Source organism: Apostichopus japonicus, chromosome 13, assembly GCF_037975245.1.
Source record: "Apostichopus japonicus isolate 1M-3 chromosome 13, ASM3797524v1, whole genome shotgun sequence".
Taxonomy (NCBI): domain Eukaryota; kingdom Metazoa; phylum Echinodermata; class Holothuroidea; order Aspidochirotida; family Stichopodidae; genus Apostichopus; species Apostichopus japonicus.
Genome location: NC_092573.1, coordinates 100,145 through 123,775, shown reverse-complemented (window position 1 = coordinate 123,775; position 23,631 = coordinate 100,145). Strand labels below are relative to the sequence as shown.

The 23,631-nt window shown below is 36.8% G+C and overlaps 3 protein-coding genes across 7 annotated transcripts in view; 2 read left to right on the top strand and 1 right to left on the bottom strand.

Moving 5' to 3' along the window:
- The first annotated feature begins 251 nt into the window (after positions 1-251).
- Positions 252-4,100, top strand: LOC139979102 (small ribosomal subunit protein uS19). 4 transcript variants are annotated; one of them, XM_071989774.1, is made up of 4 exons: positions 252-314; positions 1,477-1,565; positions 2,535-2,769; positions 3,907-4,100. In XM_071989774.1, exons 1-4 carry the CDS (start codon positions 312-314, stop codon positions 4,018-4,020), a joined length of 441 nt encoding a protein of 146 aa, XP_071845875.1. In that variant the 5' UTR covers positions 252-311; the 3' UTR covers positions 4,021-4,100. The 4 variants fall into 4 exon arrangements, with proteins under 4 accessions (XP_071845875.1, XP_071845872.1, XP_071845874.1 ...); XM_071989771.1 differs by lacking the exon at positions 252-314 and adding an exon at positions 371-472; XM_071989773.1 differs by lacking the exon at positions 252-314 and adding an exon at positions 631-663.
- Positions 4,101-5,576: 1,476 nt separating this feature from the next.
- On the bottom strand, positions 5,577-11,192 carry LOC139979101 (NADH-quinone oxidoreductase subunit B-like). 2 transcript variants are annotated; one of them, XM_071989769.1, is made up of 6 exons: positions 11,159-11,192; positions 10,267-10,405; positions 9,537-9,654; positions 8,249-8,475; positions 7,690-7,778; positions 5,577-6,589 (listed from the first exon to the last, which is right to left on the bottom strand). In XM_071989769.1, exons 1-6 carry the CDS (start codon positions 11,175-11,177, stop codon positions 6,492-6,494), a joined length of 690 nt encoding a protein of 229 aa, XP_071845870.1. In that variant the 5' UTR covers positions 11,178-11,192; the 3' UTR covers positions 5,577-6,491. The 2 variants fall into 2 exon arrangements, with proteins under 2 accessions (XP_071845870.1, XP_071845871.1); XM_071989770.1 differs by lacking the exon at positions 11,159-11,192 and adding an exon at positions 11,013-11,152.
- Positions 11,193-14,800: 3,608 nt separating this feature from the next.
- Positions 14,801-23,631, top strand: part of LOC139979100 (endophilin-A3-like) — a 38,692-nt gene continuing 29,861 nt past the window's right edge. The window contains exons 1-3 of the mRNA XM_071989768.1: positions 14,801-15,097; positions 19,447-19,574; positions 21,753-21,821. Of these exons, the coding sequence (XP_071845869.1) occupies positions 19,530-19,574; positions 21,753-21,821 (114 nt within the window). The 5' untranslated portion in view covers positions 14,801-15,097; positions 19,447-19,529. The remainder of the gene's footprint in view (positions 15,098-19,446; positions 19,575-21,752; positions 21,822-23,631) is intronic.

Sequence of the window (23,631 nt, the reverse complement as noted above, 5' to 3'; positions counted from 1 at the left end):
ACGTTTCTTTTTGCGCGAGTCTTCACTCTTCACACCCTTTAAGTAACTTTGTTTACTGGTGAGTATCGAAGCCCGGCTTGTATAAAGAAAAATATTGCGAAAAACAGCCTACCAGTGACGGGGAGCTTACCTGGTGATAGTGGCGGCAAGGAGAGGGGACGGGTGGAGGGGTCCCACAGTCATGCATTATGCTACTTGTCAGTAAGTTGTTAGCAGCTCCACAAGACCAAACCTAGATTTCCCTGCAACCTATGTATTGTAAACTGCGCGAGCTTTTCAGTATAGCGCCCTCTTTAGCATATTAGGCAAAAATGGTAAGCAGCGCAATGAAATCGGGTATTCAAAATCCGTTTCCATCACATACTTATCAAAGTCTAGTCACCTAATGTTCGGAAAATATGTACTACAAAATAATACCAAAGTTTTTCGTCCTATATTTTGTGTTGATTTCCTTTATAGCGGTTATAGAGAAGTATTTAATTGAGTCCTACCTACAGTAACCTATATCACAAACCTTCGGCCTGACATTAGCTGTACAATACACTCTTCATTACGCCTAGCCAGCTAGGCTATATTACAGCCAGTCCCCACTAGCGTAGTAATTATTCGATGATATAACGTAGAAAGTATAAGACATACATACACATGCCTGATATACAACATGTAATATCTGATCAGACATGCGTTTACACGATGCAACGCTGTTGAAAGTGGTTTGATCAAGACTGATTTATTGTAGGCTAGCCTAACTTGTTAGGCCTATGCCTAATGTTATTGCTACTTAGTTTATACTTCGGTCTTTCAGTCTGCTGTATTTTTGCAGTGTTAATGAGTTTGTGTTGTGCAGTAGGCCTTGCCTAACTAACAGTTCTAACATTTGACACTGGCCATAGATCTGGTTTGTTTTTAGCTTTAGGATGCGTCACATTAGAATATACCAAACCTAGTCTTAACCCTTGGGTTTAGGCCTAACAGTAACACTAACGCTACAGTTCAGTCGTTCTCCCAACTCAGGCTACACTGAGTCTTTCCCAGTGTAATTTAATGACTGTTTGATATTGATTCTGTTTGACTGTTTCATATTGATTCATACAATCCCATTGATGTGCACTACTTATGTTTTCATTCAGTGCAATGACTTATGCTAGGAAAGTTATTTAAATATTGTATTGTACTAGTCTAGCATTGCATGCTATATCACACCTAGGCCTCAGTATTGGCCTAGCAGCTTATTCCTATGGTAGGCCTGCTTGGATTGATGTTCACATTGCATCAGTTCAGTAGGCAGTTGGGTGAGTGGTTTAGTCAAGTTAAAATGTTTGTTTGGTAAGAATCTTTGTATGCAGTTTTCACTAAGTAAGTGACCTAGCTATTTTGTACTTTGTCCATTCATCTAGGAAGTTGGGACTTACAAGTAAGGTAACAATTTACAAAGATGTGATCTCTAGTATATGTATATTGTTTTGTCATTTGTAGGCTGAACAAGTTGAAGTCAAGAAGAAGCGTACCTTTAAGAAGTACACCTACCGAGGTGTTGACCTTGATCAGCTCTTGGACATGTCAAAGTAAGTGAATAATTTCAACTGATGAAATTCCTTTGTCCAAGAAGTCTAGTTGTAATTATCAGTATGATATGATCATGGTAATGGCTTAATGCGTTAGCTAATAATGTTTTCATATTGGATGGGTGAGTGATATTTAGAGAGAGAGGGGGGGGGGGGGGGGGAGAGAGCTGGAATGGGAGTGAGCTGGTGAAAGCCACTGGAAGAGACATATCCACAAATTTACACAAACATACCGGCAGTGTCTCTGTTGTCCTATATGGACTTATGGCTTATGTACTGTTTAGTAAGTCACATAATCAATATTTTTCAATCATAACCAGCTAGACCATACTGCATTTGTAATACGTCCATAGAATATACCTATGTTAGAGTCCTTTCAGAAAATAATGTAGAATTGAGTAATATTGCCAATTATTGTAAGAAACAGAAAAAATAGAGAAATAAATTATGTAGAAGAATATGAAATTCATTTTTTACAGCCATACAAGATCATCATGTGCATAAATGTTGGTCAAGGAAAAATCAAACATGGTATACCTTGTGAATTACTGAGCACTCTCTCCTAATTCATAGCCATTTAAGTGTTTGGGATGTTGTTGCTTAATTCAAGTTAACTGATGGGTGGCTTTGAAATTGTCTATGAAAATGTTAGTTGTATGTTAGTTAAATGAAGGATTACAGCAAAAACTGGAAATATAGAGTAAAATGCTTGTGTTTCAGTCTTTGTGGTTTTGTAGTGTACATGAAAATGAATCAAACTGAGCACTTAAATTTGTATTGTTTCAACACATGTGTAGTATTATACAATATTTTATGATAGATTTGATATTGGACTTGCATAACAAAGGTTCATATAAAACACTTTTTGGTGTGTTGTAAACATTTCCTCAGTTTCTTCAGTGAGTTGGGTCTTCTCGTTTAGATACTCACAGAATTCTTTTCTCCCTTATTCTCTTACTTTACTCTCAGTGAGCAACTGATGGAACTTTTCTGTGCTCGCCAGAGGAGGAGGTACACAAGGGGTCTAAAGAGGAAGCCAATGGCCCTGATGAAGAAGCTCAGGAAAGCCAAGAAGGAAGCTCCACCAATGGAGAAACCAGAAGTTGTCAAGACTCATTTGAGGGACATGATCATTGCCCCAGACATGGTTGGGTGTATCATTGGAGTCTACAATGGCAAAACTTTCAACCAAGTGGAAGTTAAGGTGAGAAAGCTTGTTGAAAGTTAGATTAGATGTATAATCATGTAAGTATACTGAAATATTCTTATTTGAGGTCTTTCTAGTTTATATTTCTATATAATATTTTGTAATGCAGTACTATATCAGAGGTTGGCCTGCTTATATGCTTAGTAGCGTTTAGTCTGATTGTTCGAGGTGACATATCATGTAGCAGTCACTCTCAAAGCGACTCTTAGAAAGTTTGGCAGATTGACAGTTGGTTTACTAATGGTAAATGTATCACAGTAAAACCTCTATGTTTTCAGACAGCTGAATTTTCCATTCTCCTAAACCCTGCAGCACATGTTAGCTTCACTGAAATATTTAATTCCACAATGTAACATTCTTCAATGCCTGAGTAATTGTTTTGAGGTTTAGAACCTCTAGGAAAGTACTTTTCAATTTTTATGCAAGTTTTAGTTTAAAGCCAGAACTGATAACTGATGACCATTTCTTAAAGCAAGATTCAGAGATTGGCATCAATGATATGGAAGTTGTCTCACTTATTACATCAGTTACATATTGTGTCTCTTTACTTTCTTTTCAATTTTCAATTTTTTTGCAGAAAAGAACAAAATATTTCATTATATGCCATTCCAAAAAATATCAACATTATGCTGAGACTAATCTGACGACCTACTGGCCTATTATTTCACAATTTTAATCACTAGCTAAGATATGCCAGTGGTTAAAATTCTACGGGCTAAATCAAGTTCTCACTGGTATTTTCATTAATTACAACACATATCAAAAACTGGATGATATTTTCTGATAATAAGCAGTAATACTTGGCTTATGTTAAGTACAGATTCCTTGACTGACCGTTTTTAACCAACCGAACATGTGTTGATGTGAAGTCCTTACTGTCTTCTGGCAGAAAACTGATAGGTGCTTTTTTTCTACTACCAAATGTCAAAATCAACTGGCATTTAGCCAGAATTTGAGACCTGTGCTTGTCCAAATTTTTGTTTTCTCATATGCCTCATAAAATTTCCATCATTGGTGAATAAAGCATTTACTTGAAATATTTTTGTTTTTGTTAATTATTTGTGAAATTGATTGAAACCCTAATTGTTATTATAATTAGAGAATAAACCTTTATGTTCTACCTTTACTTTGCAGCCTGATATGATTGGACATTACCTGGGTGAATTCAGCATCACATACAAACCAGTGAAGCACGGAAGACCAGGTATCGGTGCCACTCACTCCTCCCGGTTCATCCCACTCAAGTAGATAAATCCAAAACTTGATGGTTTCAGTCAACTTTCATTGCTATTAATAGAGGATTAATAAACTCCTTTGTTCAAAAGAAATCAGCAGTTGTTTCCTCCTGTCTTGCTCTGATTTATCTTCTTGTTTCTAGGTGACCATCTTTCTTATTTGTAATTATCCGAACTTCGTCCTCTATTTCGTGTCATTTAGTATGTGTCCCATAAACCAATACTTTCAGAAACTGTTAGCATGCTAAAATATTCAAACAATCCTGATCAGCTGAAAAGATATTTTGAGACACATTTAACTGCAAGTAATACTGTAGCTGTTACAAGGGTGTTGTCGCAGTGCACCATTTTCAAAAACTGCTGTTTTGTTAACGTATCTGCATTTGGCAGCTATTTTAAGGGGATCATCATAGAGAATCCATTTGCTTTACCACGAGAGAAGTATATCTCACAGATATCCAACCTTTTTAAGTTAATTGACGAGCACACACAAGTGCATGAAGAACACTACATTTATGACTGGACAGAGACAACCACACTGTTTTGAGATAGGTAGGAGTCATACCAAATGTTCGCTGGTGGTGAAATTGTCGCAGATTTGCAGCACAAGGTGATAATCATTTCTGTGAAAAAAAATCATGCAGGTGACCTGATGGAGAAATCAACAGCTGTAGATGGGCTCTGGGGTTCATCTCCAGGAAGTTGGAATTGTAGAACTCATTGGCTGACTAGGACTGCTTGGTTATAATCTAGTGTTGAAATTATGCATAGGGTTTTAAGGCTCTGAAAAGGGGGTGGGGACTCCGGAGGTGCGAAAATTCCAAATTTCATTTGACTGGTTATAGTAGGCTCCTCCCCCAGGAACACTTTTAACAAATGGTGCATTCTGGGGCATATCAGATATTTTTAAATCTATGTAAGTAGAGCTAGGTGTAAGTTCCGGAATGATTAATGTAGGCAGCTGAACTTTAGTGGAATGGGCCAGAAGGGAATAAAGGATTGTATCAAGGAGGGGGACTGTACTGTACATTTTAGAAAATGATCTTGTCACTACTGAATGATGGAAAAAGTATCCACAAATCTGTTTTACTTTGTAAAACGAGTGTTAGACTTTTGCATATGAGACTGAGAAATGCCACCACGATATAATAACTGTGTGAGATGCCAGATATATTGATGGTTTGTGCTGTTGCCAAACTTTGTAAGGTCTCATTCTCTTTAAAAACTCAACTTAGCAGCTTGTATTAAACACAAACTTAACACATGAACCAAATCACAAGGTTGGCTACTTTGGGTACACAACTATCAGAGAAAATACCAACTTCCTAGTCTCTTTTAAGGCATATACAAGTGGTGAATAAATATTGAATTGACACCTTATTTCAACAACTAGATCCTTTGACAGGTTTGACTGAATGAAGGCAACTTTTATCATCAGATTAATTTTAAACAAGGAAATGTTACTCCATGGGTAGTTTACAATGTTGTCAAGACCCAAATTCCCACCAAATTGTATGGCACTTGATTGACACACACAGACACATAAAATGATAACAAAGAGGTCGAAGGTTCTGTTTCAATAAATTTTATTCCACTTCTACACCAGCTGAAGAAAAGTCAACGGCAATACTTGAAATATAGATTCTATTAACTGCAGCTTGATCACTGCTTCCTTGACACCTCAAGTTCAATAAGTCTGCCATTATCATCACTCCAGTTAAAACTTACACCCTTCCAAGAACTGACATGGTAGAATCCACACTATCATAAACATTACCTAACCCTGCATCTCATGTTCTTTCTATAGCGACAAATCACAACTCAACAATTCATTTCCAATGAACAACCGACTACAAGTGCAAGGCTTCACAGGGATGAAATTCCATTGACCTATCATATGTAGAGCTGCAAACTAGAATGAAGCTTAGTATCTAATCATGACCAGCTATACCAGCTTTATTTTTTATTAACATCTTTCTTTCCCTGATTCAGAAATCAAAACAGGGATGAATGATCATAAACACCGCAAACCGAGTTTACTAACTGACGTTTGCCAAAGATGTCTCATCTAGCAATCCACTGAGCTTTATGTTATTACTGGTGTAAGGATACTTGGCAGAGTAGACAGTACCGCTGTTCAATGTTGAAATATGAAACAGTCGAGAAAGAAGTGAAAAATTAGGTACATGTACACACAGGAAGTGCAAGGTTCCTTCTTTTAAGCTATCATGAATAGGTCGAACCTTAAAAATACTCTTGATAAGGTTTAAACTTCAACAATTGCTCTACCATTAAAAGATGACTTAAATGACACTGCATTTGTCATTTCTCTGTAGTTGTTTGGTTAGAATGATAAAATCCATATCATCGATGGCTCCGGTTTCATGGGTTAAATTCTTGTTAGAAAATGACCTTTCGAACATTGAGGTTATGTTATTAGAATAGTTCTTTGGATCAATACTGTCTCTTTCAAAATCCCTGAAATTATTTTCGGTACCACAAGGAAACATTTTTCTGTCTTTTGATTTTCTTCTGAAGTTGCAAAATCCCGTAAAGAAGAGCCTCGGCAGTAGGTGGGCAACCTGAAAAGAAGAATAATACTTTAAACAAGAGAGAAAAACTTTTCAATACCTTAGACCTCCATGTTCCTTTAAGATTATGGGATCAAGGCGGGATCATGGTTATGGGGGGAAGGGGTTGAGAAGAGGAGTGCAAATGCAGAATTACATAATTTGAAGTAGACAGCGTACTAGCACGTCCTCAATCCTCAGAATTTGCAGCGTTTCTGGCTATAGAGCAGTGTCCCAGGGCCCGTCACATACAGGTACTCTGAAGACATTACTCCAAGCTATGATGGCCAACATTATGACCCTAGTCTGAACCCCTGCATCTTCATCATTGGTTAAAGGTTTACAGTACAAAGGTTTAGTGTGGAAGGATACTCCACAAGACAAGTAATTGAAGCAGAGTAGCTTTAGTCACCACTGCCAAATGGTTCTATGACATTATTTAACCTGTCAATCACACTAAGGATACTCACTACAGAGAATGTAACAAATGGTAAGGAAAATGATATAAGAAAATTACCACCAATTATTATATCATTCTAGGCTACCAGGTGGTAATAATACTATGTCCCGTACATCAAAGTGATAACATAGTAACACATTACACTGTAATGAAAAACACTCATTTGGTGGGTCCATTACATCCTGCCGTACTGACTGACCTCTGCTAGTTTCTGCTGTTCGATTTATACATAAAATACCAAGAAATATCTGGACAATAACAGGCAGCAATGGGTATGCACCTTGCTCAATATAATAGAAGATACATGCATAATGTCGATAGTAAACCTAATTCTCTACAAATTACTCATCAAAACAGCGAAAAATCTACCCAATCTTTCCACTCGAGGACAGAGTCTATAATCAACTAGGTGTAGCTCTCTTTTTCATTCTGTGAAATTAAACAAATCCATGCTTGGGAAGTAACTATATTATGATGGAAGGCACCACCAGCTGTTCTGCTGAATCAATGCCTTTGTATTCACATTGTCAAGTATTACCTCTGTTCAAGGTTGACAGATCATTTAGACAGAAAGAAAAGATAAAGGGACTGTTTATGGCACTAAAATTCCTGCTCTTCAAAAACTGTAAAAAAAAATTAAAAAAATACTGACCTGGCACATATATGTCTACTGGGACAATTCTGTCACAACCACGTACGACGGAATAAGAATAATGATAGTAACCGCCTCCGTTAGCACAACTGAAAGGAAACCAGATGATACTGTCAGAATTAACTCCCACTCCACATCACATAGTCCCTATTAATTGATACATACTGCCAAATATCTACCAGTCTGCAGTATCGATGATCGATATCATTAAATTACTCCAAGGAAAGGATCTCAGTGGGTGGTATGTGACTTAACAATTTAAACATTTTTTTTTCCCCGTGTAAAGTTGTTGATTTTTCCTAGAAATGTGCTATACTTTGAATATATTTGCTTTTATTAAAGTAGAGCCTGTTCTCTAGCAGTGTGCAATACATGAAAACATTCCCTGCCTGCCTATAAGTACATACCCTTTAGGCAGATATGTTGTGGTTGAAATGTCATGGTTTGACTTGTTGTGAAAAAAGGTTGTACAAAGGTTTTACCTCGTATGTAGGAACCTATTGGGACTTTCAAAATGCTGAATGAAATATTATTGTGGAAGGAGTTTTGTAATTCATACCTTCCCATTGATATCACCCATCTTGGTTCTGGCATCTGATCGTAAACCTTCCGCAGAGCGGGAGCCATTTTGTTGGTGAGAGTCCCTGCCACAATCATAACGTCTGACTGCCGAGGACTGGCGCGGAAGACCACTCCAAATCTATCCATATCATACCTCGGTGCTGCCATGTGCATCATTTCCATGGCACAACAAGCCAAACCAAACGTCATAGGCCACATTGAACTCTGAATTGAAAATCAATTTTGCAATAAAGGACTGATTTCCGCGAAATTACATCAAAACCTATCTTTCATGACAATACAGTTTATTAGCTTGAATAGTCATATTTAATTGTAGATGTCAAAAATGTTCAAAGTTTAGGAAATTTAAAATTACATCAAAACCTATCTTTCATGACAATACAGTTTATTAGCTTGAATAGTCATATTTAATTGTAGATGATGTCAAAAATGTTCAAAGTTTAGGAAATTTAAACATGCTTTTCCTGGTGGAAAACTCACATTACAAAGTGTCTACACATGATGAAATATTCAAAATTGGACAAACTTTACCATTACCTACTCAAGATACTACCATTTGGAGTGAAATAATACACTTTTTATGGATAAATTGATTTCATATCTTGAGAAACACTTTTTAAGTTTGGTAAGAATTGCCAGATATTAATGAATCATCTCAAAATCCTTCTTTTAAGTTTCAACCTTTTAATGATTTTAAATACTTTTCCTTTGAGAAATGGGTTGCTTTATGTGTATTACAAGAAAACGACATGCAAAACAGAGAAAAATACCATGATTACTTTTTGCATAGCAACTTTCATGTCTCTTCATTTTATTGAATATAAAATATTAAAAAACTAATGGTTTTGTGTACAAAATAAACATCTTTGGCATTATTTAGCAATTAGGTTATAATTACTTAGCAATTAGCCATGCAAAATTATATAAACCATGTGCAATGCCATCTAAACAAATTAATCGAGCTACAGACACCAAAACTTCCTGATTTGGGAATTTACAAATAAAGAAATTTACCTGTGTCCTATACACACCTACCACTGTGATCTACTTAACTTGTAACTTGTCACATTTGTGTAATGGATGAGACCTGGAGTCAATACCAGCTTCATTCTGGGTCTACTATCCCAACCCCCCCCCCCCCCAACATTCCTATTTGAAAAGCTATTGTAAAAGCTTGAATTCTTTCCAATGTTTGGTGTACAGTACATATGTCATTGCACTCAGGCCAATTTTTTTTCATTGGTTCACAATCCATTTAAACTTACCCTCCTGGCCCAGTTGATAAGATCATCTAATCTTGCTACCACAAACTCTCCTGCATTGTCAACTCTGCTTCGCTGTACGACGGGTGCTGCAGAGCTCTTCTCCCTATAGACGGTCAAACTTTTTTTTTTTAGAAAGAAAGAAACCGAGATATTTATCAATGTGTGCTGATCAAGGAAATATAACACACATATGTCGATATCTCCAGCAGCAACAAACGATCTGGGATTTTTAACTACAGTTTGCATTAATATTCTTTTTGTTATAAATATTATTCAAAGACATACTGCTTTAAAGAATAAGAAACGCCATAGAATACAGCTCTGTAAAAGGTTGGAAAGAGTATTAAAACATATTGGAACTAAGTTACTCACTAGTGAAGGAAGTTAATTTCATGTTGTATTAAATGATAAACACCTAGGAAAGAGGAATGTATGTATCTCACACCTCAACAGTTGGCAAAGAGTTGTGCAGGGTCATGTCCTTAATTTCCTGAGTTGGCATATCTAGAAATATGTACAACTGATTTTTCTGCATGGAATTCCCAAGAAATATATAAACTAACATTGCTACGAAGGTGGATTACCAAGAAATTGGCTGCAACATTTGAAAATTAATGTAAAGTAAACTTAGTAAATGAGCATAGTTAGCTAAAAAGTTAGAAAATAAAGATCAATGGGCAATTCATACATTTGTACAGTTCCTGATTGTACAAGTGGAGAAAATACAAACCTTTGACTTGGTACTTGCAATGTCTTGTCCGTGCTCTTCTGATCATAAACACTTCTGGTTATATACCAGCAACTTGAAGTAGATGGCCTGCTAACACAAATGGCATACCTGCCACACAGTCGGGCTGACACGTTCAAAGCTGGAAAGGAATGTGAACATACTTTTTTATCAGAGATATTAATTCAATCTTGAGCAAATGAGTTAAAGTTCAAAAAAATCATGTGAACAAAGATAAGATAACATATGTTTTACCTCAAGATAGTTTAAAGTGAATTATGGTCTTTATGAAAATCTTCAATTATTGAATTATCCTACTGCCTTACTTCATAACACATACTAATTACTATTACTAGCATAGCCTTAAACTTAGTTCGGCACAAAGAATAAACTGTACTTAACTGTAGCCCTTGCTTACGTTAGGTCACATATTTTGCCTATATTGTAATTGGTTACTCTTAGTTTTGGAATGGTGCATTCATTTTTAATAACAGTCACTAAAATGCTTGACTTGGTAGCCTACTGTAGCCTTGTAAGTTGTAGGCCTACATGCATATTGATAGGTAACATGGCTAGGCTACAAGGCCTACCGTTAAACCTAACAGCAATTTGCGTTATATAAATCAATCCATTGAATGCTTATTATACAGAATAACGTTACGTAATTTTTTGAACTGAGAAATTGTAACAAGATAATAATTTGAAAATCAAGTTTAATCAAACGTGCAACTCATGCAATTTGAACCCACAATGGAGAGCCATTACAGCCGAGGCAAATTTCACTGAATTTGGCCTACTCCGATGTGATCTCCCTGGGGTTTGCGCCTGTGTCTTCTCTATATATTACGCGTAGATGCACACAGCTAAACAGCAAAGATTGATGATCTGCATTTACCGTAGAGATATGTTGACATAGAACAGGACTATCAACTCCGTAAACTTGCTTCAAGGCGTAAAACGAATTGCAAATGGAAGCTCTTTTCACCTGGAGGACTTGAGTGGCGGAACACTTCGAAGCGAGTGAACTTGAAATGACACTAAGAAATGTTAGTATATATATAAGATAATCGAAACATAGAAAAAATGATCAACAATTCAATAAAACCTTTCTGTTTGAGTCGTCCAGATTGATTCCAACATGATGACCCCCTGGCAACGGAACATGAATAAGGGTACAGTTTATGTTGAAAGGTAAACAGAAAATAACATGTGTACCATGCAGGAGGGAAAGTGAAGCTCACTGATGTGTAATATTGACTTTAAAGAATTTTAGCTTATCTTTTTAAAGAAAAGTCACCCATGAAAGAACCTGGGCACGAAACCAACAACCGAACGACTGATCCGCTCTCAACCCCAGTCCCCTTGCGGCGAAATTGTGACTGTGTGATCATCGTCAGTTGTGTATCACAATTCCCCTAGCAAGGGAACAAATATATACTACATATGATCTTAGCCAAAAGGCCGAGAAGCGAATTTTAGCTTACTGATAATATATTTGGAAGTGTTGGATCCTTGAATAACTCGGGTAATAAACTCGCTTTCGAAGTTAAGAAAAACCATATAGGCCCGTTAATTCATTGTTTGATCAAGCCACAAAATCACGGCTTTTCTCGTTGACTATAGCTGATGAATGCAGCTGAAACACAAAAGTGTGAAAAACAAACACGGAAACTAAAAAACAGTTAAAAGTTTACTCAATTTTTAACCCTAGTACCATCCCAACAATTTAAGTTCCACTCATCATGATGAGCTCCATGCAGGATTCAGACATGCGCATAGGGCATGTCTGTTCATCATAATGAGAGTTATACTTGGTCCTCGGCCAGGCTTTCCAGGTGCACGATTTGCAGATACCGGTCACTTTCAAATGCCAAAAATCTCTGCATCATGAAAGTTCTCTGTGTCCAGACTAGCTCGCAGAACAATATAAAAACGTTTAAAATCAAGTCCATCTCACCGTATAGTCGTTTCACGTCCCCCCCCCCCCCCCCCATCCACTGACTTTATTCATTCCCAGGCTAGCAAAGTGCCCACCCCTTACTCAAACGTTTCTTTTGTCAGGTTTTGACAGTTTGAACGTACTTGGTCAATTTTTAATCTCTCTTCCCTTGTTTTATAAAACGACCATAAGTATACGACACTAATCGCGCAAAAAAGAATCGTAGTGGTGAGATGGACTTGATTTTATGATACTGCATGGCTCGCCGTTTGTACAGGTTATGTTGTCGTCGCAAGAACCCTATTGTTTTAGTGGAGGGCCTAAACATTTCATTCATATAAAGGCAAGTATGTTTCCTCATATATCAAATCCATTTTCATTGATCAGGTTTCTGCCCACAAACATATCAGCCTCTTGGCTCACTATCCTATATATGCTGCCAACAAGAATTCATCAGAATTTTCAACCTTGCCAAACAGTAACATGTATGTGCACTATACATCATGAACAGGATACACTGATGTCATAATAATCTAGTAGTATTCATATATGTTGGTGATTTGCCTATTGTTCGTTCATATTGCCTTGTATTATGGTCTCCTCAATATTAATGAATGGGTCAATTTAATGTAGATTTTTGAAGTGCCAATATTTGTATGCAAGTTTTTATATTCCTATTATATTTGTTTATTGATTAATATGGTGTGCCAGAATAGAAACCATACATCGCGCGACGGAATGAGAATGGGCAACGTAATGAAACTGGGAAACAGGATTAGTTACAACGGCAACCTATAAGTTTTAGCGACGGCAACATAACTTCTCCCAACGGCAACATAACGATGGTACAAAAGGGCGCGCCAACATTTGTAGGAAAATGTTAATAGCGGTTGGCATGGCGATCCAGCTTTCTTAGTCGTTTGTTGGTTTTTAATTTAAATATTGTTTGATCGTATAAAGACCTACCCATGCAGGGCCATAGCTTGGGTTAAATCCATAGGGTGAGGGGGGCAGTTGAGGAACATCGAGAAACATCTTGTATTGTCCCAAATGTTAAATAGTGATGCTTCGATGTGCGAATATACCACGGCCTTTTAAAATAAGTCTTAATGGGGGTGGGGGGGGGTGGGGGGGGGGGGTGGGTGGCATTTCCCATGGCTTTAATTTTTTTCAGGTTTTCCAATGATATATGAACAATAGAGATCATTGCCTTAAGTTGCAGAAAGTAGTACATTAAGCATTCAAAAATGATTCTTCTCAAAGGGATTACTTTGTATGAATCATGGAATGAAATAGCCAGAGTCAGCGGTGTCCTTTCAAAAGCTGTAAATTAACAATGCTTTGACCAATTATATGAGAAATTACAGTGCTGATTTTTTTTTAAATGTTTACATAGGGTCCTTGATGTTCTTGACTCTCAACCTCGTGATCCCTTAGGCCTCTAACAGGGTCTATATTGAATAGGGTGTTAAAATTGAAAAGTTATTTGGATGTTACTGAAGAGGAGAAATACAACAAAGTTAGTATTTGAAGGCCGTGTGCATCAAATGTCCATCATGTGGTCTTGATATGACATTGTCACTACGACCTCTTGATAGCAATACAATATTGAATCCGATATAACGATATAACAATTATTAATGGGAATATCTCTTCGTCTATATATAGTGCCGCAGCCTGCCTGGAACTCCAGGCTTCCACTTAAAACCCAGCTGTCATAACGTTTCAATAAATTTCGAAGAAGAAAAAGATTATCCAAGTCTCAAGTTCATGATCGTGAGTGGATACATCTGTGGAGAGCGGGAAGTTCTTCATCGCTAATATCGTCTCCGTCCTTTCAAGTTACTTAAATAACACCTCTCTGTCAAAGTTATATGACTACGTCCCAAAATTTAATATATCCCGCTTATAACAGCTCTCTTTCTTCTAATATACTACCGGTAAAAGAACACTTCCGATAGTACCCATACTTTAAAGTCTTTTTGCAACTCTTTCCCGTCGTCCTAACCCAAACTGAGATACCACTCCACTCCCCGGCCTCATAGGCGTTCGAGGCGGGGGGGGGGGAGAGGGAGGGGGAAGGGCGCCAGCTCCCTGAGAAAAGAACGTGTCGATTTGAGGGCACTGGCACTTTATTTTTGATGGAAATTGAACCAAAAATTCATGTTATAAATTGTTTGCCAATCAGGGAAATTTTTCAGGGCAAAAACCTTCCGTCCCCGGTGTGAAATATGCATACGCCTATACCCGGCCTACCTGCTACCCACGCCGCTTTGTCACCTCCATGCTACTCTTCCGCCCTGCTACTCTTCTCGCAAATACAGTTTACCTCTTACGTAACATTACGGGAATATAGACAACGCAACACTCCACCCCTCCCACCCGATCACATGTGTCCCCCTCCTTATAGGAATCGATTAGGGTAACTCGTATTGTATTCCAAATGCAACACTGGTATATTTCATGCATGGTGAAAAGTGTCTCAAAAGCGCCTCCCTGACATAATGATGACAACCTGTTAGATTTAAACCGAGCTCCCTCTAACAGATATAATCGCTGAGGCAATTATGTGGTCGTAGATTTGGCAGTCTACAGTAACTTGTGATCGACCGTGAATCCTGGCAAGCAATGAATCTATGTATAGACCTTACGTTCGTAACTTCATAAGTGTGATATTGTACCTATTTAGATAGGATCAGGCCGTAGGTAACCAATGTCAGTACAAAAGTGCCGAAACCACCTACAGTAGTCCCAGCCGGTGGAATGATATTGGTCACAGTGGAGGTTAGGCGTCCGGAGAAAACTGCAAGATTGTCACCATAAAGTTACTTACGGATAACGTTCTTACCTTAGGCTAGCAACGATTTAGTGAAGGCAGGGTGGTGCGAAACTGACGTGAGTAATCCATCTGTGTGTATAAAAGGCGTACTCTCACCCTACCCTTAATAATATGCTACTGGAATCCTAAGACGTTACGTTAGCACTGCTTATAACGTTAGGCCTACTCAATGAATATCTTGTACTAAAGTCAAGAGCAGGATAATCCCAGCCAGTGGCAAAGATAGGGATAAAGCTTACTCGTACTTGAATGTTCGAAATACATGGTTATTTATTATATTACATTACTATGTCTAGATAGCCACCATTTGCTGATTGATTCATTTTGGGGGCATTTTCTCCATAGGCCTAGGCTAGTACTAGCAGTAGCACTAGAAGTAAGTAGGCTGGTACTACTACTAGCACATGACATTATTAATTGTAGGCTATTGACTTAGTGTTAAAAAATTATGCTGTCCTTTGAGTAGGCTTCATGATTTTTGCAACAAATCTAAAAAGATTCTCACTGCAGAAGAGCGGTGGAGTAGTAATAGGCCTACTACCAGGGGATTATTTTGCTGGTGTCGTAATATCGCTCCATACTTTGCTTTTATTTTCAGTGATGTTTTTGCATATCTGTTTGGATTTTTGGTATGTGACTGGATTTGCTGAGTTGAAAATGGGCATGGCTTCTACAGTATATCGCGATAGGAGAACAAATATTACGATATATGCGATATGGAAAATCTCATATCGCAACAACTGTAGCTGCTTGGCCTTTCTTTTGTATACATATTTGTTGTATTCTCTTATTAAACTTAGGTTATGCAGCAGTCTGCCCTGTGTTGCTATATCGTTTGGGACTAGCTAGTTAAATCTCAAACCCATGAATGTGTGTATCAATGCATGTATAAAATACCGTTATTAAAAAATTGCTAAATTTTTTTAATAACAATTTATGTGATTCGTCTGCATCCTTCATTCTGCATTCTCAGGGGTTTGCTGAACCCACCCTGAAAACATCTTTTCTTCTACTAGGAATTATGAAATGAATTTGTATTAACATAACAGGTTGACATATTAACTAATATATAGATAATTAATTTGTGGATCAGTAAATGTTCTGCATTAGGTTAAGCAGTTAATAGCTCTCTAAATAGGGACAGACAAATTTTAACCCTTAGGGAGTGATAGGGATATCCAATTGTGTGTACAGTTAGTTATATTTTATGACTCATTTAGAGTGATGTAAAGGTACAGTATAATCCAGTCCAAAAATACAAGTTTTTGTATCCATTTTATGAATTTGTTTTATCAATTCATTCAATGGAAATATCAGCAATTAAGTAGTGTTCAACCGATTAACCTAATCGGAATCGGAATCGGTACGAATATTGCATAATCGGAACATAATCGGAATCGGTAAAAATTACGTGGAATACCAGTTATGTGATACCGATTATTCAAAAACATATGGAAGGTGAAAATGACCTCCTAAAGCACAATTACGAGTGCGAAAAAGAAAAAAGAAATATAAGAAAATCGCCCTCGTTATATCAGGTGTCTGTGTAAAATTAATTGTGACATGCGTTTGCTTTAGCTAGGAATTGCAGTTGCAGCGCGAATCACGCAAACAGTATTCACATCCCGCATCAAATTTGAAGCAGTGCGAGAGGGTCGCGCACAATCACCGGGAATTTCCCGTGGCAAATTACGGCCTGCACGAAGCAATTTCAGTACCAGCGAAAATAACCTAAAATCCTCACAAATCTCCGACCACATGGTAGCCTTAATTCACACTAAGTCAACTGCATGGAAATCTAACCTTGCCATCTGTTTATTCGCTCCAGTTGTGTCGCAAATAAAAAATAAAAATATCCACGGAAACTGCAATCTTCGACCACATGTTAGCCTAACAACCACACTAAGTCAATGGGAAATGTAGCCTAACCATCGGTTTGCCAAAAAAAAAAACATGCGTAGCTTAGTTTACAACTTTCAATTTGCTGGAAATGGGCAAGTGTTTGGAAGGTACTGTAAGTGATATGTCTTTAAGAGGGAATGTTATATTTTATATTGGAGTAGTTTCTAGTTGTTATTATTTCTTTACATCAATCTGGTATTACATTTTAGAGTAATTTTACACAAGATACGATGATAAAATTTGCTTTTCAGTTTGATTGGCCTAAGCTTACATTTTCTAATTGAACCTGAATGGAGTTAAATAGGTAACGAATAGGTATGTTTAACTTCAAATTCGTAACATTTCTATTTGTCCTTAAACGGTATAATACTGAAAATAAGTACAAAATAATGTCGGAATGAAGGCAATATGTCATTAAAATTTACACTTTGGTAAAGATTGAAGATGGATGGTTTGTCTGAGATACTTTTTGAGATGGATATTTTGAGTAACTATTCTTAACCCATTTCAAGCCATTAACAGGTAACATTCCCGTCGAGGTGGTTAGGCCATTCCCTTAGCACAGTGCTGACTAGGTAGGATGTCATATTTCCGTATTTTGAAAAATAAAAAAATAAAAAACTTTTTTTTTCTTTCCGAGAAACTCCAGAGGTAATTTGGTTCATACAAAATGATACCTTAGAGCATTGTATAACAACGAAGCAAAAAGAAACGGGGGAAAATCACAACAATAATTGTTTCTGTCAAACTTTATTGCCGATTTCGTATAGACGGGATATTTTCTCATTTTCAAATAATCGGAATCGGAATCGGTACGATTATGAAAAAAATAATCGGTAATCGGTATTTTCTGTTATGCATAATCGGTTGAACACTACAATTAAGCAGATTATAATTGGCTAACATTGCAAAAAATACGTTTTAAAAGCCATTATATGACATTTTTGTTCAGCACGACTAGAGCTGTTTTCTTGCAATTCAAGAGAAAAGTAACTTGTGATGTTTTTTCAATGTATTTGGTATGTGAACAGTCATAGTGTATATTTTGCTTCTTCCTACTTTTTCTTGCATCTGGTTTGTGCATTAAGGAAACAAATAATGTCAAGCTTCCTCCACAGTTTCTTAAATCATGCTTATTTCTGTTTATTATGCCGTTGTGATTTCCTGTTCATACATCCTGCTTTGCATTAATTACTGTTGTTGTAGTTAGCATTGTGAAAAATAAAACTGCACTTTGACTTGAAAGAATGAAAAACAAACTAATATTGACTCATATGTTAGCATTTCAACGTTGTTCCATTATTGTACTATAGTATACAGTGCTGCACAGTAGCTATGGTTCAGAGCTCTGGTTCCAGTTTGTCATCGATGTACACATTGTTAGCATACAGTACATACTGTATGTATGCACAGAGTGTCAGGGGAGTGTATACAATTACTGCAGTGTACTACATTGTACTGCAATGCAACACTGAGCTCAAGCAAACAATTCTTTGAATATTACATTGTTTTTCTTAAATTAAGAAGGAAATTTTTGCAATTCATTAAAGATTTTCATTAGAGACTGCCTAAAACTTCTATCTCTATGTATTGGTGAGGAGCATTTGCTGAATAATGTGTGTGATCATTTTTCAAGCGTTGGTAATTCTCATAGTACTGTAGCATGGTGCGAGATTCCCCGAATTACGATCTCGGTGGGGACGTGGTCGTGGATTCGCAAGTTAAAACTCAGAACAAAATAAAATGAACACAGGAACATTAATAGTCTGAACTCTGTATTCAAACACAGGCTAGGGTTATCTGACAGTGTCTCCCTCATAACACAAGAGTGAAGAGGATAAGGAGTTTAAAAGATAACAGAGGATTTTCAACTGAACAACTTATTGACATAAAAGAAAGACATATTTACAGCTATACTTGAGAATTCCTCTTACAGTACTACCATGACACAAATGCATAAACTGTGGTAACTTTCTTACACAATTTTGTTTCATTGAGAAATGGAAACGAACAGTTCTTGTTTAGTTGATATGTATATATCAATTAACATGATACATAAAATGTACAATATTGTTCATGATGTATCATGCTTATAGACTCCAAATTGCAATAAGAAATCTCTTCACATTTAAAGTTGCTTTTAGTGAGACTATGTTGGTTGTGTACCCATCTCAAAATAATTTTCTGCTGCAAATTAAGGCCTTGTCCCGACAATTTTCCAGCTATTTTGACTTTCATTTCAAATAGTTTAAGTACTTTAAAAGCTGCAAACTTTCAAGTTGTTTAGTAACACATGTCAGAACTACTGTAAAATGAAAGGATATATACTTCTTGAATATGATCGTTTATGTTGGTATTTAAAGTCAAAAGCTTTAAAAGTCCTCTGAGACATCTACCTGTAAGACTTAAAAACACTTGAAACACTTGAAATGTGTAACATTTTTACATGTGTACCATGGACAGCAATAAGATTTTTGTTGAGTTTGTGAATTTTCACCCACAGATTTTAAACAAAACAGGTAAAAGAGTTCCTGATTACTAGAAAGACTGAAACCTTGAAAGGAAGGCAAGGAGTGATCACACAAGATGTCTCTGGCAGGGTTGAAGAAGCAGTTTAATAAAGCTAACCAGGTAATCCTTCTAACTGTAAACTCATTCTATATCATATTTATGGTGGTCTAGGTTTGCAGTTGTTGCATTCTCACTGGTCATTTCTAATCCAGGTTTTGTTCATTCCTCTCTCACCAGTCTCTCCCTCAACATATACTGTATGCACTCCTAAAATAGCTTGACCTTTGTTATGAATGGTTTGCTGAGTAACTAATGAGGAAGTGTAATGTGCTCTTACACTTTTGCATAGGTCGGACCGTTCCCATTTAATAGCATTACGAAAACGTCAATATTCAAGAATGATGGACAATAATTTATGCTCTGCATGATTTCAAAACTACTGTACATTAGAAGAGTTGCGGTACTATGAAAAGTACGTAATCTCTGTGGAGTTCATACTTAACCTTTACGACGCAATGGTAATGATCACTCAGACTAATTTATGGACCGTATTACACACTCGAAATGTGGCTCTTGAATAACTTAAGTTCATTCTATGATACTTTAGAGTCAAGACTGACATGTGAATTAGTGAAGGTATTGCCAAAAGAATTCATTATGCAGAAGAAGGGGATTTTCAATGTCAAAGTTTGTGTACATATCTTGTTGTTGTAGTTCATTGAGTAGGTGTGGAAAGTTCCATAACACAATAAGTAGTATATTTGTCAACTGTTACTGTACTTTCACTGTAGTTTCACTTTGCTGTTGATCTATCCTGCCTTTGCTTGCAGTTTGAAGGTGCTTTTAAAGTATTTCTTGAAGGTTACTGTTTGCATAAACTAACTGTGAAAAGTTGAAATGGCTCCCTTTGAAGGTGTTAAACTTTAAATTGAAAGGTCACATTTTTCATTTAAAGAGTGACTTTAGATCACACATTGATTGCTTAGCAGTGTCTTCCCCAGCACATATTTAAATACGCCATTTAGAAACTTACATACTGTATGTTGACGTACTGTACATGTATAAACTACAAGTCGTAAAAGCATGTCTTAATGTGTTTTAAATATACTGAGATCATGTAAAGGTCATTAATGCATAGCTCCCAAAATGTTAGCATGCTAAATAAAATGCTTTTAAAGTACTTTCTTGGTTTCAGTTTTATCTAGACTGTACTGTCATGTCCGGCTTCAGAGCACTCATAGTTTAATATCATGTTTCTATCAGATACTGTAAAGGTGAGGAATTGTTTTTACTGTTAATACGAGAACTTTGTCCCAACTGGCTGTTCTTTGATGTTTTGATCCTCCATATATATTATTCTCAGACATTGAGTTGAGGGTTCAATCGGACATTTAAATATGACGTAGTCAGGAAAACTTCTTGAATGTCGCAGTAGAATTCTTGTTGAAATCTGAACAACATCAACCATTTATTTGATTCTCTAGCATATTTTTTGGACAACACTCCTGACCTTTAAGGAAGTGTGGTAGGTACTACTGTGAAAGTTAAGTAACTTTATATCTTTCATATATTGGTAGACCCTGATAGGTATTGGGAGGAAGTTGATCCACAGAAGTAAACACAGAAGTGAATAAACAGGTTATAGAGGAAACAAATGAGAATCCAATACAAACAAGCAAAAAAAGATCATAGTTTCTATTCACATTGATCAGACCTATAAAGGTTAGATAAAGGTGCAATATTAGGAAGCTACAGTATACTATTCCTAATGGTTCTGTTTGGTCAGCACTCAGAATCCACGCACAAACGGCTAAGTTTTATTCCAGATCTACAAGCATGTACTGTACAGAGAATAATGTTGCCAGAGAGTATCACACAGCAATGTGATAGACAAATACTACTGACTATAACAGTTTTGTGTACAGTATGTAGAATATTCTATTTAAATTACTTCTCTCTAATTTGTCTCAGATATCTGTTTACAGGTTGTATACATGTACTCCTAAGTACAGATTAACCTACCAAAGCTTATGACAACTGATACAAATTGTGCATGCAGTATTGTATAACCTAAAAAAACTTCACCAATAAATTTGCCAAAAAAAGAGAAGAGGAAAAACAAAGAAGAGAAGAAGCTAATCCCTTAAGGACAATTCCTATAATTAAGGTCCTCATACACGATTGTCCTTGATAAGGAGATAACCTTAACATTGTTGTGTACTATCATGGGAATATTAGTTAATATTTTCAGCAACTTTATGGTTTGTTTTAACTGGGGCTTATTTTGTTTTCCAACAGTATGTTAGCGAAAAGGTTGGAGGCGCTGAGAAGACACAGATTTCTGAGGAATATGTAGCTATGGAAAAGGTAAAGTGTACTGTAAGCAACGCTGATACCACATATAACACTGGTATCCTTGCCCCCCCCCCTCACACTGACCTTTAAACCAACCCCTAATCACCCCATTGTCTGCTCTCCCATGCCTCTTTGTCAGCTCTTGAAGAGTACTCTTCAACATTATCATAAATCCCCAACCCCCCCCCCCCCTCACACTGACCTTTATACCAACCCCTAATCACCCCATTGTCTGCTCTCCCATGCCTCTTTGTCAGCTCATGAAGAGTTCTCTTCAGCATTATCATGAATCCCCAACCCCCCTACCCACTCCTATCTGATTCCTTGTAATGTCATCCCACATCTTCACCACCAAATGTCTCAGTACTTAGTGAAAACGAAACAAATTTACATGAATCCCTCAGATTCTGCAATTCAAGTCACAAAGTTTTCTTATCCATACATGTATGTGTACAACAGTTGCTGCTACTTACTGTTTCAATTGTTATCATAGTTTCATCACACTTCCATAAAACAGGAAACTAAAAGACAAAGGTTAAAACAAATTTACACGAATCCCTCAATTTCTGCATATCAAGTCACAAAGTTGTCTTATCCGTACATGAACAACTGTTCCTGCTACTCACTGTATCAATGGTTATCATAGTTTTATCACACTTCCATAAAACAGGAAACTAATAAAAGACAAAGGGTTAACAAAAAAATAAACCCAGACTGAACAGGTTCATTTTTATCCTCAAGTTCACAAGTGCTTTATATGCCTGTATACTGACTTGCTTATTACAACTGACTAAATTGTGTTGGTGAAACTGCTTTTCCGCATTAGATTGTCTATGTGGGTCAAGTAGGATCATCCAGTTGTTCTTTGTTTGACCCCATTTTGATGGCAATGTGGAGATGCATAGCACGATGTTTCGATACCGAAAGTCTTCTCCATCGATACTTCCATCAATGTCACAATGCTGTCAGTAATTTGTTACCTGTCAGTGTGTGCATATAGTATAAATGTTAGGAAGTTAGGCATAGATGAGACTTGCGCAGCCTGAGTATTAGAAAATACCTCTTAGTTACTGTACACAGACCATTGTGTTGCAAAGTTAAATTACAGTATCTCTAAGCCCCATAGTTAATGTAGTCAACGGTATCTGAAGTAAATCTCCATTCCATCTACTGTTAGCCCATTAGGTCAGTGCCATTGTTTGTTTTTACCTCTAATTTAAATAGCCTGGGCAGTTTAAACACAGGATTCTCCTGTGTTATACTACAATCGTTAGAAAGCACAACCACTTTGAATTTTCCTGTGAAGTTATCTTGAATAATACAAAGTATTAATTTAAAAGTAAAACAAATGTTTTTCCATTGGCTTATAGCAACCCTTAAAACTGTATATTTTGCATAACATTACTTGCTCCTTTCTAACCCATCATATGTCTTGGGAGGGGAAAGGGAAGGAGAGGGGGTGGTGAGGATGAGGTGGGAGAATAGCTACTTTAATGAAGTTGTGTTGATCTGTTTTACAGTGGAATGTAATGATGAGTAAAGACATACTGTTTATAGCTGAAAAGCAAACCAGCTACAGTATCTTAATTTTGAGGTTTTGTTAGCAGTTTTGGAAGTTTCAGTGAGGAAGGCGCAAATTTAATCTGTCAGTATTTAAATTAAACTGACCACTTCTGTTTGTTTTGTTTCTATGGTGATGTTTGTTTTGCTCCTAATAGGTTTGAGTTAAGTCTGCATAAAGTACCTCTGTGGTTAAATATTTATAGAGGTTTCTGTAACTGTGTAAACCTGGCCTCATGTATTTTGTCTTAGTCTCAGTGAT